This window comes from Talpa occidentalis, unplaced genomic scaffold (genome assembly GCF_014898055.3).
Source record: "Talpa occidentalis isolate TD23 unplaced genomic scaffold, MPIMG_talOcc4v2.1 talOcc4.6, whole genome shotgun sequence".
NCBI lineage: Eukaryota > Metazoa > Chordata > Mammalia > Eulipotyphla > Talpidae > Talpa > Talpa occidentalis.
Window position 1 is genome coordinate 118667690 of NW_023604972.1, and position 20026 is coordinate 118687715.

Here is a 20026-nt window from a genome sequence, read left to right on the forward strand (position 1 = left end):
TGGCTCACATACAGTCAACATGCCATTTAGAACCAGTTTTGCCTAAAACATAACTACATTTTTAAAACCCCCAAAGAAGCTAATTTGTTTATTTAAATAAAGTCATTCAATCATTATGTAAGTGGAAAAATTTGTCCATAGTGTGAGGATACACTGAGAGTTCTAGATTATGGTAGGAAAGCAAGGCCCAGCCACCCATCTGGGCATGTGTGAGTCACACACTGCACACTGGGTAGTCCTTCTTTGGGATTTGAAAGTGCTCATTAAAGGAGCCCTTTTTTTTGTTAGCTTCATTCTTTATTACTGTAATTCTTCCATTGATCCTGCTGACAAGTTCATTTTTCCATTAACTCCTATTCCACACATTCTCATTCAGTCCTCTTAAAGTTGATCCTGTCCCTGGAAAAACATAGTAGAATCCCAGGGAAAGTAAGCTCCAGATCATCACAGTTGTCATAATTTAGAGACAACAGAAACCAACTCCTCTTGCAGAGATCTGTTTAATCCACCATAGAAGGGTAAGAAAAATCCCCCTCATGAAAAAGGGATTTTTCTCTACTTTTCATCAGCCAGATATGCTATATTCTGCAGTCATCCCTTTGAAGGGTGAGATATTCTAGATCTTGCCTCTCATTCTATAACAATTCCAAATGTTGCCAGTGATGACAACATCTGCCAAATTGATGTGGCTGGGAATGGACCTCTGCTAACTGTTCTTAGCTTGCTCCCATCATGGACCTGGTAAGAAACATCCCCTGTGCAGTGACGAAACGGAACAACCTGAGGAAAGCATTTCAAGAATATGCAGCCAAGTTTGATCCTTGCCAGTGTGCTCCATGCCCTAACAACGGCCGCCCCATGCTCTTGGGCACAGAATGTTTGTGTGTATGTCAGAGTGGCACCTATGGTGAGAACTGTGAACAGCGTTCCCCGGATTATAAATCTAGTAAGTAATAACAGTTTATGGTGAGGCAGCCTTTTCCCCTCCAAAAGGCATTCTAGGTTGGTCAATTAATAAAATAGAACAAAACGAAAGTTCCACCTTCTTCAAACTCACAAGGAAAAAAAGCCTGCAAAATATTAGACTCCAAAGTCAAACAGCCCTGATGAGAATCTCTGTTGTAACCTGCCAACTATGTGACTTTGAGAAAGCTTCCTACCTCTCTAAGGTTTAATCTGTCATCTATAAAATGAGGTTACTAGCAACATCTACCCTAGTATTAAATATATATAGTACTGCATATTATGTATAATACATTCTATTAAATTTATATAAAGAATACACAGCACAATACCTACAGCAGAAAATAAAGAATAAAACATACTATAAAATAAAATAGATGAGGGCCTCCCCGGTGGTGCAGCGGTTGAGCGCTGGGTTGCGAAGCTGCCCGAAGCCTCCGTGGCGCCGGTTCGATCCCCGGCTGCTCCCTGGCCACCGGAGGAGGGTCCCGCATGGTGCGCAGACCTCTCCTGCCGCCCGCTGCTCCCCTCAGCAGTGTACCTCGGTCCTTCTGCCTGCTCTGCCCCCAGCTCTGGCTCTGGTCAATTCTCTCACCCTCCTGCGCTTCTGACTGTAGCTAGTGCTTGTATAAATAAATAAGTAAATCTTTTAAAATAAATAAAATAGATGACACTGTTATAAGTATCTTATATATTATAATGTAGGATGAGAATGGCTGTGTAATAAGGAAATTAAAGTCAGCCAAGGTTTTCCTACAGGAATGAGTAACATTCATGGTTACCTCCTATCTCTTTAGAAAGACAATGTGTCGAGGAAATGAGAATAAATTCTATCACCTATAAAAATGCAATGTGATATATATTCTATTCAAAAATTCACATTTATGCATATATGTATATGCACGCATATATTTGTGTATGTGATATGTTGCTGCTAGTTGGAGAAGATTCATAAATATTGTCATTATCTTCAGGCTGTGGGAACAGGAAAGGGCAAGCACGTGATGTGTAGAACTTTCCATGGGTCACTTCTTTTAATCCTCCACAAAGCAGTTCACATGGCTGGAAAGAGCAGCAACCAAGTTGGCCTGGCTTAAAACCCCATTCTCTAGGCTGGGTGGGTCTTCCCTTATTCCAGATGCAATTGATGGGAACTGGGGCTGCTGGGCTTCCTGGAGCACATGCGATGCTACTTACAAGCGATCAAGGACCCGGGAATGCAACAACCCTGCCCCCCAGCAAGGAGGGAAACCCTGTGAAGGGAAGCAGCGCCAAGAGGAGGACTGTACTTTTTCAATAATGGAGAACAAGTAAGGATGGGCAAGGGGAAAGAATGGATCATTTTTCCCACTAAAATCAAGAGTTAAGATATTTTTTTATCCTACTGCTAAATAAAAAATAAATCATTAGAATTTTGCCTATTCCAGGACAACATATTAGTGAGGTACTGGGTCTGCTGCTATCCCTGTCCCATATGTGTGTCTCTCTTACAGATACTTGTACATATTTGTAATGTGTATATGTGCATGCATATATGCATATCCATGCACACATTAGTATGTGTGCATACAGTTGATCCTTGAACAATATGGGCTTCAACTGTGCAGGTCCATGGAGAGACCCCACAACAGAAGGATTAACAGCAGAAAACTTAATGGAGATCAGCACTTGCAATTATGTCAGACAAGGAAGATATTATATGCAGATTTTCCCACTGCATGGGCATTGGCAATCCTAACCCGTGTCCAGTTAAGGATCAGCTGTATCTATACACACACACAGATGCACATATGTGTATACATTTCCATACATATGCATACATACTAGTTTTTTCCTTTAGTGGACAACTATGTATCAGTGATGATGAAGAAGTGAAAGAAGTGGACCTTCCTGAGGTAGAGTCAGATTCAGGTTGTCCTCGGCCAGTTCCTCCAGAAAATGGATTTATCTGGGTAAGCATCCTCACTTTCCTCATTTCAGGTTTGGAGTTGAAAAATAGAACTAAATAAGTATGCATTTTCTTTAATTTAGAGTTAATTTAGTAATCTATTTATTTAAAAAGTAAAAAATAATATTTAGAAGTGCTCCACCACTCCTTCTCGAATTCCCTGGAGTTTTCTTCATACCTAGTTGTTAGAATGAAAGATACTTGTGTTCACTGGCACGGCTAGGTTCATATACTAATGGCATATTTCTGTCACTAGAGAATGGAATTTGAGCATAATATAGGTTTTGAATGACTTGTCAGAATCTGTAACTAAGATTTGGCTGCTTACTTCTGAGTCTCAAGCATAAGGCATCTAAGGCATATTATCAGAGAAACAAACTTGTCTTGGCTACAGTCATAAGGAGTGTTGCATCTGTCATATCCTACTAAGTTAAAAACCTGTGGAACTCTCAAGGGGTCATTATAGTTTTAATATAATTGGTGTAAATGTTATAATTTTATCTCTTTTTCATTAAATCGCAATGTTTCTATGATTGAAAAATATTTTTTCAGGCAGGTCTGTGGCTTTGGATATAAACTTTCAAGAGGCACATACCATTTTTTTTCATTTATTATTTATTTTTAATTTATTTTTATTTTTTTATTTACATAATTTTTCATTTTTAAACAATATTTGCTTCTCCCCACCCCCTCAGGTGTAGTTCCCCTTCTCCAATGCACCCGTGCACCCTCACGTCAGTCCCCTGTGCTCCTCCCTCCCTCCCTCTGATCCCTCTCCCCCCTCCTCCCTTGCAGTATGTCTCTGATTTGTAATTATCTGTTTTTGCTTTGTTGTGTTTTGTACTGTTACTATTTTTTTAGATTGATGTCTTATTTGGTTCCTCTATAAGTGAAACCATCCGATGTTTTCCTTTTTCCTTCTGGCTTATTTCACTGAGCATAATTCCTTCTGGTTCCATCCACATTGCTGCAAATGGCATGAGTTTATCTTTTTTGATTGCTGAATAATATTCCATTGTGTATATATGCCACATCTTCTTGATCCAGTCATCTATTTTGGGGCATTTAGGTTGTTTCCAGGTTTTACCTATTGTAAATAGTGCTGCAATAAACTTAGGGGTACAGGTGGTCTTTTGAATCAATGTTTTTGTGTCCCTTGGGTAGATCCCTAGTAGTGGAATTGCCAGGTCATATGGTAGCTCCAATTTTAGTAGACTGAGGAACCTCCAGACAGCTTTCCACACTGGTTGGACTACTTTGCACTCCCACCAGCAATGTAGGAGAGTTCCTATTTCACCTCACCCTCGCCAACATTTGTTGTTGCTTGTTTTTTTGATATGGAGGCACATAATATTTAAAATCAATTTTACTATTTTTTAAAATTTGACGTTCTTAAACTCAGGAAAGGCTTTAAGTTAGACAAAGAGGATGACAAGGAAAAGAGAACTTTGAGAAATACTTAGAAGTAGAAATAATGAGGACTTCATAACTGAGTAAATAAGGAGCAAAGGAATAGAAAGAATCCAGGATCACCCCAAGGTGTTGAGATTATTATTAGTATTAATAGTTTTCTGGTTTCTGTTTTAATTCTAGAATGAAAAAAAACTGTACTCCGTTGGGGAAGAAGTTGAAATCTCATGCTTTACAGGATTCAGAGCTGTTGGATACCAGTACTTCAGATGCTTACCTGACAGAACCTGGAGACAAGGAGATGTGGAATGCCAACGTGAGAACGGGGCAAACACTTTGCATGGGGACTCTAAGGGATAAATGTGCCCAACATAAGTAGAGCAGATTCACACCTTTAGATCAATATATTTTATCAGCTTTTACTAATTCTGGTGAAAAGGTTTAGTGACACAGAAAATAGGATTAATTTACTAAAATTAAATTTCAAAATATCTTCATATTTCAATTCACCAGCCCTTGCATATTAGCTTTATATACACAGAACTGCAAAGCATGAACTTAAGTAGAAATCCAGGAAGTCTGCTGTGTCTCATGGCAGACATCTGTGTGGCCTGATGGAAGGGGATGAGTCCCAGGAAGATGACACTTCCCATCTTTATGTATCTGTCAGCAATAGAATTTTATGTGAAATGCAGTTTGTAGCACATCCACATCCTTTGCTGAAAAAAGACAGGAAGAGTTTGTGGACTCCGCACTTCTCACCCTATAGTAAAGTCAAAATGAGATTCAAACAAGGCTCAAGTGGAGATACTCAGATTTATGCTGCAGTATCCATGAGCGTGTCCTGCTTTTGTGTCACCCACACTGTGGTAAATTGCTTGTGAGAAAACCCTTTAGGGAGAAGAGGAAAGAAGATTTGAAAGAAAAAAGTCCCAATAATGTAATGGAAGTTCCTTAACAAGGGAATGTCGCCTGAAGACACTAAAAAGAGTTTATCAGTAGATGCTTGAGATACTAAACCCCTAGATTTGCTTATTTTTTTTTAAACTGCATTAAAGCTAATCCGATGTAGGAAATTGTATTAAAATTGCTACTTGGGTTCCATAAACTTTGCCTATATTCATTGAGTTTTCTGCACCATTAAGTACATCTGAACTGTTTTTCTCTCTGCAGGGACAGAGTGCCTCAAACCAGTTTTGCGGGAAACTCTAACAGTCTCACCATATCGAAGTGTGTATAAAACTGGTGCATCCATTGAACTGTCCTGCCCGAAAGGCTTTGTCATTACTGGGCCTAAGAGCTACACTTGCAGTGGGCATTCCTGGACACCACCCATTTCGGACTCACTTACCTGTGAAAAAGGTGAATAGCAGCTCAGGATTCTGGGGTCTGCTAAGGCAACGTCCCCTATAATTAGTAGTCTAGCACTGACAGTGGAATTATACTGTTAAGTGTGCTTTGGGTGGAGAGACTGAGTTCACTGTTGAGCTGAGTAATACTGACCAACCCCATGAGGTCAGGCAGCAAATAAGAAGTTCTTGGTCAAAATGATATCTTCAAATTTTAGAGAGTAAGGTCACTTACCTTCCCAATATAAAACTTCAGTATGTTGAGGGAGTGCAAGTTCTCTCAGAATCAGAATTGATGGTTCTTGGAAATTTTGGTTAAAGTGATAACTATAAAAAAAATACCCACATGATTATTTTATTTTAACTTAAATTAGCAATACACAAGTATTCAATAATTTCCTGACATAAGAATAAGTTATTTCATTTCCAATTAGAGTTCCAAGACTTCATCCTTGGAAAAAAAGCAAATATATAACTTATCTATGTTATCCCATACCTAATTATGGGATGTAAATTCCTCTAGAACATTGGGTTTTCACACTACACATGAGGTACTTCAAAAAATACCTCTTCCTATGTGATCCTGTACTCCTGAAACATATACAGTGTTGTGAACCAATGTTACCTTAATTAAAAAAAAAAGAAGAAGAAAGAAAAAGAATTATGACCTATGGAAAAAGACTGTATTATAGCATTAGCTCACTTCTAACCAGAGTCAAGATTAGCTTGAAGCCAGTGATATAAATGCCTCATGCATAAAAATAAAAGGAAGCACTAAAAAGAGTGGAAACCAATCCAGTAATCAAATCATTTTAATGCACTTTTAAGCAAATCTAAATAAATAACAATAAAAACCAACCAATACACACCTGTTTAAGATTAGAAAAATTTTTTTTTAGTTTTTTAATAAAAAAATTACATTTACTTAGAAGCATTCAGAACATTTGCAACTTTTTGGGGGGATAATTACAAAGTGGTGTTCAGTTAACAGAACAATTATTTCATGTAAGCTCTATCAGAGACAACTAAAGATGAAAAACTACCACCCCCATATGTAACTAATTTGTGCTTTGAGCCAACAAAATCCTGCTTTAACTTTCCATGCCATTCTCTTACCAGGCAAGAATAGTGACTAAGAAAATAGCAGCAGGACAAGGCTGTCTAAAGACACACTTCATAGTGTTAACAGTATCCCTCCCCCCCACAAAAAAGACACAATTAGTTTAAAAACAGATCTTACACAGCCTTATATTTCAGTCTTTTTTCTTTAAAAGGAGCAGGGTAGGGAAGGCTCTGGAACTGCAGAAGCTAGTCACTGTGAAGGCTGGAGTGTGGCGCCGGCTGAGAAGAGGAGAAAAAATAAATAAAACTAAAAGGAGCAGGGTATATACAGGGAGCTTAAATAAATTATGGACAAGAAAAAAAAAAAGCTGCACTAGAACTAACTTACCATTACCATCCTCTTCATCTTCTTCCTTTTCCTTTCCCCCTTTTCATTGTGAGTATGTGTATGTGTATAAATTATATATAAATTACATTATTATATTCCTTTTTTCTAGTAGTGTTATTCACAACAAATTCAAAACAAAATTTTTACAAATCATCTTTAGTTGTTTAAAATTTTCAGCTTAGTTTTTATAAAAATACTCCCCTTTTCCTCCTTTATCAGTTTATACGCTTACTCACCTTACACAGTCACAGTAAAAACTAGCATAAATGGACTTGGAAACAAACAAAACAGACTTGGGAAACACAGTGCGCCATATGGGAGCAGAGAGAGTGGCTGGAAGGGCAGGAGGCCCCGAGGGCATCGGCTGGTCTGCAGTTTCTTGGAAGGTGCTTCAGAAGGCTTCTCATTCATATCTTTCAAATTTCTCAACATGCTTGTGCAAATGATGTCTCATTCTTAATCAGAGACGCCTTGAGGATGAATGCAAGATCAGGTAGGAATGTGCCCATCTTGGTTCTGAAAAACTGCAGACTCAGTGGTTCAGTTAGACCCAAGGTCAGACAGCTAGGGTCAGACTCAGCTAATCTCCCAGACTCTTTGTCATTTTGCCTTCTTTGTTTTTCCTGGGTTTTCATAACACGTGAAGAAAAGGGTAGGAGGAGTTGAACTGTTGAATAACCATAGAATTCTTCAGGCTATTTTTCATGGAAATTTGCGAAAATGTTAACCCCCTTCCTCACACACGCACTATGGGATTGCTCATCTTCACTCAGGCATCATCTCCTTGTGGAGTTTTGCTTACATTTCTCAGCCATCGTCTTTTTATGACAGGATCTCCTGGAACCATGTTCTCTTTTATCAAAAATAACTGTTTCTATCTTAAGTATGTGTGTAACTATGATCATTTTATTAATGATTATCCCACAATCCTTTAAAATAATGAAAAAAAGGGGGGACCATAGCTACTTTTGTCTCTTTTTGCCCCATCGTAATATCCTAGTGTCTAGAACATCATGCAGAGACAAATAACTACATTCAGGAGTTATGTTTCCCCATTTATTCTTCTTATAGAAAAATCTGTCTTTCAGTATGAAATCTATATTGCTAAATGCAATGAACATTATTTTGGTTCTCATCTCCCTTCATCTCTCAACATTCAACTGTGTTCACCTTCTGCACATACATTTGTTACCTGGCTTTCAAAATATACCACCATCTTGTTTACCTTCTACCTCTCCTGCTGCTGCTCTGTTTTTCACTGACTCCTGACTGTGCTTGGACATTAAATGTTGGAATTCCTCAAAGCTCAAATCTGACCCTTCACCTCACTTATGTTCTTTTACTGGGGAACTCATAATTTCAGTGATCTTGATTTTCCTTAACCAAACTTACCCTCATTCAGTTTCAGGAAAGTCACTTTCTGCCTCTTATGAGACTTTCATGCCTGATATTTCCTTTGCTTCAAGTATTCTCCATTTTTTCTTCCCGTTTACTATTCCTAGCCTTCCTACCTACATCAGTATTCTCGTGTATATGGTTTATATTTAACATCACCAATAACAAGCAATTCTATCTGTATGTCTGCCTCCGCAAAGCTATAGTGCAATGTACTATAGTACATCTGCAAGATCTAGATCAAATTTTGCTTAATCCACTATCTCCAGAACCTGACACAGTGCTGAAATATCATAGTGTTTCAATGAATATTTGAAAAACAAATGAAAAATTTCACCAATCCAATTTTCTTTAGTTCTCTGTACTTGGTAACAATTTTAGGTTGATAAATGGCAGCTAGTGCTCAGTGCTAGAAAAGGTCTTTCAGGTGGACTATTTCTTAACAATGTATTTGGAACAGCCAAAATGAATGCTCTAATCAGCAGGAGATAAACCTTTTACCACTGCCTTTTCTCCTGAATTTCAGCTTATCACTTGGAATCCATGCTGTGAAATACTCTTTTCCCCCTTTTCTTTTGTTTCAGATACTCTGACAAAATTGAGGGGCCATTGTCAACCAGGACAGAAACAGTCAGGATCTGAATGCATCTGCATGTCTCCTGAAGAAGACTGCAGGTAAGAGATCCTCTCTGGACTCTTTGGTAATTGGGAAAACCAATCTAGTGTGAACAGCTTGATAGAGGAACTGGGCTTCTTGAAGCACAAACATAACACATAGTAATATTTCACATAACTGATACCCCCGATGTACTTTTGAATGTGTCTTTCCTCTCTGGGAGGCCAGCTTTTTTTTTTTTTTTTTTAGAGGCATGCTTTATTTATTTGTTTGCTGGTTTGTTTGTTTGTTTTGTTTATACATGCACTGGGTACAGTCAGAAGCGCGGGAGGGTGAGAGAATTCACCAGAGCCAGAGCGGGGAGCAGAGCAGGCAGAAGGACCGAAGTACACTGCTGAGGGGAGCAGCGGGCGGCAGGAGAGGTCTGCGCGCCATGTGGGACCCTCCTCTGGTGGCCGGGGAGCAGCCGGGGATCGAACCGGCGCCGCAGAGGCCGCGGGCAGCTTCGCAACCCAGCGCTCAACCGCTGCGCCACCGGGGAGGCCCCAGCTTTCTTAATTATCTCTCAGCCAGTTCCAGCTTGCATGGCTTTTGTTTATTATTATAATCTCAGTTTTGTTTTAAAGACTTATTCCTGCCCATTTTTAAAGTTCAGACTCAATTATCTCAAAGCCTTTCTTCTTACCCCCTAAGCATAGGGCAAGTGTGATTCCAAACACGTGGGGAAGAGAAAGTGGTGTGAGCATGGACTTCACACACACACCTCTGTCAGTTTATTCATTCACATAGTGGTAGGGGGAGAGTACAGAAGAGGAAATATGATATGTCCTCATGTGACTTCCATGACTTGTCCTCTTGTTGTTATAACTGCCTTTTGTTTACAAGAAAAAACCCCAAGAGTGCTAATGGTACTCATTAATTAAAGAGCTGCTTTCAACTGAATTTGTTCCAAAATAGCATTAGCTTCAGTTTAAACTCCAGTTCTATCTCTTGCAAAATAAATGTGTACGTAAGTAATGCCAAGATTAAGATGAAATTTGAGCAACATGAATTCTACAGGATGCAAATGAATAGGGTGTCTGATGAAGAAAAAATGAGAAAGGGGAAGGGGGAAGGGTGATGGTTAAAGGGAAGAAAACTATGTGGGATGTTAACATATTTATTGACTACTATCTGTTTTTTCCTCCTGGTCTTCATATGTAAATGCTTGCCTTCTCTCTGGGGCAGCCATTATTCAGAGGATCTCTGTGTGTTTGATATGGACACCAATCATTATTTTACTTCACCGGCATGTAAATTTTTGGCTGAAAAATGTTCAAATAATCGGCAACTCCATTTTCTACATATTGATTCCTGCCAAGATGGTCCAGAGTTAGAATGGGGTCTTGAAAGGACAAAACTTTTATCCAGTAGCACAAAGAAAGAATCCTGTGGCTATGACACCTGCTATGACTGGGAAAAATGTTCAGGTAAGCCCTAGAAATACTAGAAATGTTTTCACTTAATCTTCATGTCAACTAGAACATCTTACTTGCATGTATATACTTTCTTAAAATAGCCTTTCCTTCATCAAGAAAATTTCATTTCATTATTTAAAAAATTATGAAATGGTTTGAGAGGAAAGGAAAAATATAACCCACCCACAATTATAAATCTGCTTTCACAATTTTGGTGTAAATCTCTCTAATCTTTTTTCTCTGCATATAAACCAACCACCCTTAGAGCCCAGTAGGAAGAACGCCTGACCCAATCTCATGCTTTGGGCACACTTCCCCACCCACAGCTTGGAGAACCTTCATCAGCATTGTCTAAGTTTTCCTCTAGCAGTTGGGATTGGCTGGCACCAGCATGCTGTCTGGGTAGAGTTCTCTGACCTCAGGTGTGTTCTGCATGGATACCAATTGCTGGGAGCACATTCCTCAATGTGTTTAAGTTGTCCTGCAGTGTGTGGCAACAGCAAGGGCTGGCAATGTTATTCAGACAGAATGTCTTGAGTTTAGACAACATTCCTCAAAGGTCTAGACAGTTTGTTTCTGTAGAACATTCTCTGACCGTCCATTGCTTCTCTCCTCTACCATGTAAGGGTCACCCCGGTACTCTGAGGAGCATAGGAATCAAGCCTATGGAGTCATCCCTGGCTCAGACCTAGGTGTTCCTTCTCAGAGAGCAGTCTGCTGAGCCCAAGTCAGCAGGGTGTTCTTTCTTAAGATTTGCTGATAGTGCATGCTAGTATGGTGCTGACACTGTAATTTGAGTGATTTTAATTCTTTATATGGTTAGGTATCCCATAGGAAAATTTTCCTGAGGGTCTCCAATGCCTCTAGGATGACTCTGTTTATATTATAAATTGTTTAAAAATAAAATGAGATTGCACTCTAAGTCCTATTTTATGTGTTGCTGTCTTTCACTTAATATCCTGAAACTGTTTCCATGTTATATACTATTCTGCCACATAATTTTGAATGTATGTGATAGAGTCTGGATATTCTGTGATTTATTAACCAAACTTATAGTATGCATTTAGATTTCCCCTATATTTTGCTATTATAAACAGAGCCATGATAGACAAATCTATCACAAACAAATCTATAAGTTAGTGCCTTAAGACATAATTTAGCAAATGGAATTTCTATGTAAATATTACTTTATATTATAGTTTTTATTGATACGATATATCACCTTGCATTCCAGAAATTTATATCATATTATATTCTATCCCTATCGACAATTTGTGATACACACTTCCTTCCACCTAATTCCAAAATGTGGAGCTATCATTCCTTTATGTCACTGCCAGTTTGACACTTATAAAGTGGCATTATATTTCCATTTTCCATAAGCGTTTTGACTATTGGCATATTCATTTGAGAATTGCTTGAAAGCAGAAACTTCACAGCAGTACATTTGTAAGATAAAATTTGACCCTGAAATAGTCCAACTAAAGTTTCATATAATATGTAAATATGGGTTGGAGGATTAAGATTTAACAACTCAATTAACAACTCAATAAACAGATTTCCCTTATGCCACATCTTCATAATAGAGGCATAAAGTATACAATGGAAACTTAGTGAATTGTTATATCTAACTTGTGCTAGAACCACCTTACTTTTGCAAAAACAAAGACAAAAACCTTACTGTTGCTTTTGACTCTTCTTTACTTCCCATTTCAATGATCTTCAGCTTGGTCTTCGGAAAGGGGAGAAGTCTTATTATCCAAATCCAGTTCCTTCCTGATCCACTTAAATCTGATGATCAAGACTCAGCTCCCTTGACAGGTGGCAGGACTGAACTCATAACAGAGGGTAGACATAGGTGCCACAGTCAGCTGGTCATATGATGGAGGCAACTCAGAAGTCAGTGTCCAGAGCTTCTAAACTTCATGCCACACCTGAACAATGCAATTGCATGTAAAAGACAGCAAACCAGGGCCCAGTGTACACCTTGCCCAGTTCTAATCAGCGTGAAATCACCTTGTAGATAAACATTACTATTGATTGTTTAGCTGCCTGACTTACTCCATTTCCCACCTGATACCTCTGTCAGGAACAATAATTCATGGTAGTATTCAAAATGATGCAACATCATTTTTTATTTAAAATATGACCCTTCTTCTCTGCAAATTATAGTGTAAGCACATTATTGTCAAAAACATGCAAAAAAAATAGGAAATTGAGTAGCAAGGAGAATAAAAATGGATGTATACTATAATATTTATGCAGTATAAGTATGTGGAATATGTTTAATATCAGCTTCCATTCTTCCTTGTTTATCGTGGAACTCTTCTACTGCAAAGAACTGTTTTTTGTTATTTTCTCACAAATTATTCTCTGAAATTTGAGTGAAAAATAATCTACGTTACATCAAAGTAACTGTCTTTACTTTTACCTCTCTGCTGTATGTTTATCTAGATCGCACAATCTCCAGGAGTGTAAATTAACTTTAAAAAAAAAACACTAAAATGTTTGAATACTGACTCATTTTTTAATTTTTAAGGTAATCAAACTAAAACATGAACATTTCTTAATATGAGATGTACGCCATTTAAAATATTATTTGATCTAGCACATAATCAGAAACTAAAAGCAATTTCCCCCACTGCCAGCCAGCCTTCTTTAGTTGGTAGCAGAAGTCAGTGTCACAGAGAATTCTGTTCATCTGTATTTATAGAGTAGTATCATTGTGCAAACCTCAGCATTTATGAAGAGAAAGTATTGAAATGTATTTAATACCCAACCCACTCTTGGCAAATTGGGATACTATTAATTTTGAGTTGAATTGAATGCCACTTTAAATTGTGTTGACTGTAGGGTGTGCTTTGCTACTCTTTTTCTTCTCTAGCTAAAATAAAATGTTTAAAATAGAAGTTCAATGTAAGATGAATTTCACTTCAAAAGTTTGAACACAAATGACTTCCCAAGGAGGTTTTATTTTTTTATGAGTGATGAATGTTTATCCTGAATTTCAAAATATCCACCATCATCTAAAAGAAGGGGAAATTTTATTCAGTAAACATTTAGTATCCAATATGTGGAAGGCAATGAAGAGGTTATGGTAACAGGCCTGAAGATTAAGGACCTTTTGTACACTCAAATGGTTCACAATGCTTGGAGGAGTACTTTAACACAATAATTATATGAACAACATTCATGCAAGGTAGTATGTGATAAGAGCTGTGAGAGAGAGAAAAGTATTTTCTGGCCTGGAGGGATTGTTAAGCATGAGGACTGAGTGTTGGAACATGAATTAGTGGAAGTGGTGGGAAGGACCTTTCAGTGCTTGTAGTCTGAAAATAATCTTACTAAATGCAGTGAGGAATGACAAGGTTCTTTCCACAAGCCTGGGAAACCCATATTCTCTCCAGGGATGGAACAGTTTCCTTTTCTTCACTAAACACTGTCCTTTCCAATGATGAAGACTTTTCTCAACTATTGATAGATTCTTATCTATTTGGTTAAGAATCTGGTTGAGCCAGAAAAGAAGGGCAATGCATGCTTTTTTCATTAAATATCTCCTGCCAAGGGCAGGAAATCTATGGGTTTCTGTGTATCTTCTTACATTCTTTCCATACTTTGTCCTATCAGTTAAGACTTCTGAGAAAGAACTGATAACTGCTTAAAAGCAACTCATTAATGACATCACTGCTGATTCTCAGAGTGTTTCAGATATTTAATAATGTGTCCTAGGCCCATCAAATACATTTCTTTTTGAATACTTAACCCTGCACCTCAAATTTAGACGTGAAATCAATTGATGAAACAGTTAATTGAGCACCTAGTTAAGAACTGAGTGGGGCATACAGTTGGATGAGCCATAGTTACTGCTTATGACACATGAGCACCTTTATTTGCTTTAGAAGAAAGACGTGAAAATCTTAATTAGCAAGAAGGTATAAAGACATCACATAGTGCTGGCAAATTTACATCATTAAAGTTTAGCGAAGGAAAAGATTTGTGTGAAGGTAAGTGGCTATGAATTGCTTCACAGGAAAGGTGAGACTTGTAGAAACTGGACGTGTAAGGGAAAGTGGGAAAGAGCACATCAGCTGATAGGAGTGTGTTGGCAAAAGGACAAAAACTGGAATAGCTGTGGGTCTTGTTCGCAAGAGAGAGAGGGAGCTGTTCTACCTGGAATGGAGGAAATAATTTGACATTGAACAGGAATGCTGAGGCCACAGAGTGGAGGACTTTGAACTTTGATTAAACACGTATGTATGAATAGTCCCAACTTATGATGACTCAGCTTATTTTTTTTTATGAAATATTTGGTGGAAACTATACTTTGAATTTTGATCTGTTCCTAGTGATTAAATACTCTCACAGGAGGCTGGTTAGCATGATGCTGGGGCAGCTCTATGTTAGTCCCTCAGTCACATGAGACGAACAACCAGTACTCTACAGATTGTTTTAACTTTCAGCACAATATACAGTAAAGTGTATGAGATATTCAACACTTTACTGTAAAATAGGTTTTATGTTAGGGAATTTTGCCCATATGTATGCTAAAGTAAGTGTTCCCAGCACTTTCAATGTAGGCTAGACTGAGCTACCATGTCCAGTAGGTTAGATGTATTAAAAATGCATTTCCAGCTATGATATTTTCAACTTAGGATGGCCTTATCAGGATGTTAACCCACTGTAAGTCTGGTAAGATCTGTATATGATAAGCTTATATCCATTTATTTAAATGTAATATCTTTGGCTTTGATAACTTTCCCCCAAATGATTATTTTCAAACTATTTTATAAACATAATATTTATATGAATGATGAAGTGATTGAGTGGCTCTGAAACTACTCCTCATAAGCAGCCAATTTAACTACTCATTAAAATATACAGATCCCCAAGCATAACCCAGGAATATTCTAGAAATAAGTTAACAAATGCTGTGTAAGTTTTATAAAGCATCCATCCTGACAGTCATTAGTGACTTAAAACCTGCCTGTGACACACTAATGGTGGAACCTGGGCAAACCACTTAGTCTCTCTGAGCTTATCCCCCACCTGTAGAATTTGCATAACATAGTTCATATGTTCACTGTGAGAGTTAAATGAAATGAAGCATGTTAAGTGTTTGGCAGATTGTATGGGTTCATAGTACAGCTCAGTAATTAATAACTATAAATGTACCAGGTAGTGCCTATGAGAAAAGTGTAGAAAGGACTAAAGATACTGAGAAAATAGGTTGTATGGCTGGATGTAGTGACTGAATGGAAGTGGACAGTGATAGAGAGCAGGGGTTAAAGATGACGCAGCTCTTCCAGCTTATAGACTTATTAGTGCACTCTGCTCTTTTACATCCAGATCACTCCATTCAGCCACAGTTGGATTTTCAGGTATTTCTTTTGTTCTGGCTTCCTCATTCATTGCCACTAAGTACTTGTCACTCTGGGGCTAAAAATCAAACCCTGAAATACTGTGGTGAGTCATACTGTCTTTCTCTCATTACAGCCTCCACTTCCAAATGTGTCTGCCTATTACCATCCCAGTGCTTCAAGGGCGGAGAAAATCTCTACTGTGTTAAAATGGGATCATCAGTGAGTAAGAAAACAGTGAACATCTGTGAAATAGGGGCTGTAAGATGTGCCAACAGAAAAGTGGAAATACTGCATGCTGGGAGGTGTTTGGCCTAACACAATCACTGGTAAACAGATTTACTGTCCAGAAATAACCCCTGCAAAAGGGAATGTTTGTACAAACAGCAGACTGGCACATCCTCATAAGTTCTTATGTGCTCATTTCATGTGATTATTTCCCTTGCCTCTGCTATCTTAGACTCCCCTATCCACTTCCAGTCCACAACACTGTAGCATACTGCTAAGTCATAGTCACATTATCTAGTAAATTCCTCTGTTCAAGTTGTACAAAAATGATGGGACTTCTGAGAAGTTTAGGAGCCTATGCTATTAAGTATTCTCACAAGCAGAAAAAGAACAAGACCATAATTTTCTTCACTGAATAAATAATTGTAGAAATTTAAAACTTGTGAAGCATGTTCTTGAAACCCAAACTTCATGCATTCATTCAATAAATAATTTGTGAATGCCTCCAATGTGACAGGTACTATTTAAGGCCCTGGGGAATCAATAGTGAATAAAACAGACAAAAACCCTTGCCTTCATGAAGGTCACATTCATGTGGAGGAAAAGATACAAAAAAAAATTAGAATAAAATAGGTTCGTAAAGTGTATAGTATATTTGATGATTATATTTGCTTTGGAGAATACAATGCAGAGAAGGGAGAATCCTATTATTAAACCTTATTTCCACAGGATTTATAGTAATATGAAGGATGACTGGATTCAAATGGAAATTATCTTATTTAAAGTAGATAAGGATAAATTTTGGAGTTTCTCTTAGAAAGGAGAAAAGATACTCTCTTTGCCTCAGCTAAAGGGCACCACAAAGTTTTTAAGCTGAATTGTGTGATGGATGGAAAATTATCAGAGAATTGTGAAAGAATGATTTTACAGTAAGTCGTAGCTTTTATATTACACCATAACAAGTAGATACCCCTTTCCATCTGAGTTCCAAGGCACAGCAGAGGGATGGAAAACTGGTGGTTCTTGTGGTTCTGAGAAGGAGCACATGAAGAGGAAAGGCAGGAGCTCTGAGACCATTCTGAGTTTTGACCATGACCCTATGGTAGGCACCAAAAGGAGACATAGATACCTCTCTCACAAGAAGTTTAGGGGGGACTAAGTGGGTAGGAGTAAGGCAAAGCATCACCCCAAGAAACACAGGGCCTGCCAATATTATAGAACCAAATTTAGTAAGAACAAGTTCAAAGTTGATGCCCCACCACTGATTGTTACATAAAACTCCTGCCATCTCTCCTAATCCAGTTCCTGAGTTCCAACACCAAAGAACCAGACCCAGCAGATGGAGCAGGGAGAGGCAAGCTAGACAGAGACAGGTTCCTCCCCATCACTTTTATGATGCTGCAGTGATTGGAAATGCACAAGAATAGCCTTCATGTCTTCCCAACCCCAGACCCTCTGACCCACAAGCCTGACCAAGAAATTGAGGCAAGAAAGGAGATATAAATTAGACATGAGAGTGGAAACTTATACAGGGTCAATTTTTTAAAGCAGAACCAATCCAAAATCTATGTAATCTTCCCTAGACTTATTTGAGGCAAGACAAAATGGAATTGGGTTGCTAGGATAGTGAAAGATGAACTAGATGGCTTAAGACAATGGCAGTATATTATATCACAGTTCTGGTGGCTAGAAATTTGCAGTCTTAGTGTGTCAGCGGAGCTGTGTTCTCTCTGAACCCTAAAGGATAGATTTCTTCCTTGTATTTGCTGGCTTTTGGTGTTTGTCAGAAATCCTTGGAATTCCTTGGCTTATGGATTCATCATTGCAGTCTCTATCACCACATGGCTATCTTCATTGTCTTCCTTCTGAATGACTCTCTGCCTAAATTTGCATTAATTTAAGAGAACACCAGTCATGTTGGATTAGACCCACTCTAATGCTTCTATCTATTGGATTACAGCTGTAAAGACTCTATTTCTAAATAGGGTTATATTCATAGGCACCAAGGGTTAGAACTTCAACATACTCATTTTTGCAGACACGATTCAAAACATAACACTAGGATGGAGAAAAAATATTTCCTGTTTATCCCATAATATAATCCAGGATTATACCAACTATCATGTTCATATTGTTTGATTAAAATCAGGCATGCTTGCTTTAAACTATTTTTTTTTTTACTTGCACCAATGTTCTCTTTGAATGATGCTTATTTGCTCTTTTTACCATTTTAGTTACCTTTCTTTCAAAGAATTTTTGAGTGCTCTAATCCATTAAAGTTTGCATTAGGGTAATTTGCATACCACTTACCAGTTGAATTTTTCACACTCTGATATTAATATTAATATAGCAATTTAGTACAATAAGTGTTAAGAGCTAGTGATAAAATTGTCATCATGAGGCAGAGAACAAAACTGAAACATATCAAAACCCTGAAATTTTGATCTAGACTCTCCAGTGCATCTTAGAATATTAAATGCTAGCACAAAGGTTAAAGTTTTATCATCTTAGGCTATTTGAGATGAATACTAAACATTCATCTTGTGAGTTACGTAACTAGCAACCAATTCTGGTTGGTCTTATGGCTTTTAATTTTTGTTGATTTTGCTAGATATTAACAGTATAAATGAGACCCCACTTTAAAGATCTTTATAAATAGATATACCCTGTATTTTAGACTTCCTGGAAATAGAGATGAAAGAGTGATTTTTAACTCTACATTTTTCTCTTATGGTGACATTCAAGTTTAACAAAAGGTTTCCCCTTTTTGACAGTGTTCAGTAGAGCTCACTAAATTTTAAAATGTTACTATTTTTTTCCCTTTCTACATAAGCCTGCAATTCCTCCAACCAAATTCCATAACTGTAAATATTGAGCTCTCTGTTATTCTCAGAAGAGCACCTAAAAGCTACAGCTAATCTGCATCCCTTCTTAAATTCTGGTTCTGTGTAACAAGAAAGTGGAAGATAATTGTCACTGGTTTTCTGGGTGGTTCTAACCACCAAATAACCTGAAACTTGATGAATTGGGTTCTAAGTGACTGGTTCTCACTGAGGTCACCTTCATTCTTCTGGAATACATCATGTGTGGAATCAATGAGACATCAACCTTCTAACCGTACAAATTGTCTGCAAAATTATAGTTGTATCCTTTCTGTTTTATGAGAGTAAGATCGGTCACTGCTCCCCTATTTGTCTTCTCGACAAGTTGTGACTGCCCAGCTTCAGTTCCATGTGTCAGATGTCAGGTAGTAGAGGTGTGTGTCACCAATCAAGGGATTGCAAGGGACAGATGTTGCATTGAAAGTCATACCCATAAAATTTATAGAGGAAGAGTTTCAACACAACATTATAATAGCAAAAATTGACAGACCCTAAATGTCCAATAATAAATTATGGGTCATCCATATGAAAGAACAAAAGGAGACCACCGACAAGCATCTTTTAAAACAAATAAGGAACAAAATAAAGAGTGGGAAAGCCAACCTGCAAAACTATATATGATTTGAGTGATGAAAACCTATAGCAATGAGTTAAACAGTGACGGGGAAAACAAATCTTGGGGGTTTAGAGTTGTTTTTATTTCCTTAGTTACATTTTTCTGCATGTTCTAAATTTTCTATAATCAACTTGTGACTTTGGAGTTCAAGCCAGTCAATTTAACTCTATTTGTTTTGAGAATTGACTGAAAAAATGGATGATTGATTGACTGATAGATAGGCAGATAGAGATGTAACAAATACTAAAGAGTCTAGAATGAAATGTGTACTCCTTATTACTACTTCTTACCAGTGGAGAAGAGTGACAGAACTTTCCTCTTTATTTCCTGTCACATGAAGCACTTCCTCTATTAC

At 37.8% G+C, this 20026-nt stretch overlaps 1 protein-coding gene across 1 annotated transcript in view; it reads left to right on the forward strand.

The window, feature by feature from the left end:
• The window catches only part of C6 (complement C6), a 58118-nt gene extending 40227 nt beyond the window's left edge, over positions 1 to 17891 (forward strand). Inside the window, exons 12-19 of the mRNA XM_037529490.2 lie at positions 721 to 946; positions 2102 to 2273; positions 2804 to 2915; positions 4505 to 4637; positions 5495 to 5683; positions 9100 to 9190; positions 10359 to 10600; positions 16082 to 17891. Of these exons, the coding sequence (XP_037385387.1) occupies positions 721 to 946; positions 2102 to 2273; positions 2804 to 2915; positions 4505 to 4637; positions 5495 to 5683; positions 9100 to 9190; positions 10359 to 10600; positions 16082 to 16263 (1347 nt within the window). The 3' untranslated portion in view covers positions 16264 to 17891. The remainder of the gene's footprint in view (positions 1 to 720; positions 947 to 2101; positions 2274 to 2803; positions 2916 to 4504; positions 4638 to 5494; positions 5684 to 9099; positions 9191 to 10358; positions 10601 to 16081) is intronic.
• Positions 17892 to 20026: the final 2135 nt, after the last annotated feature.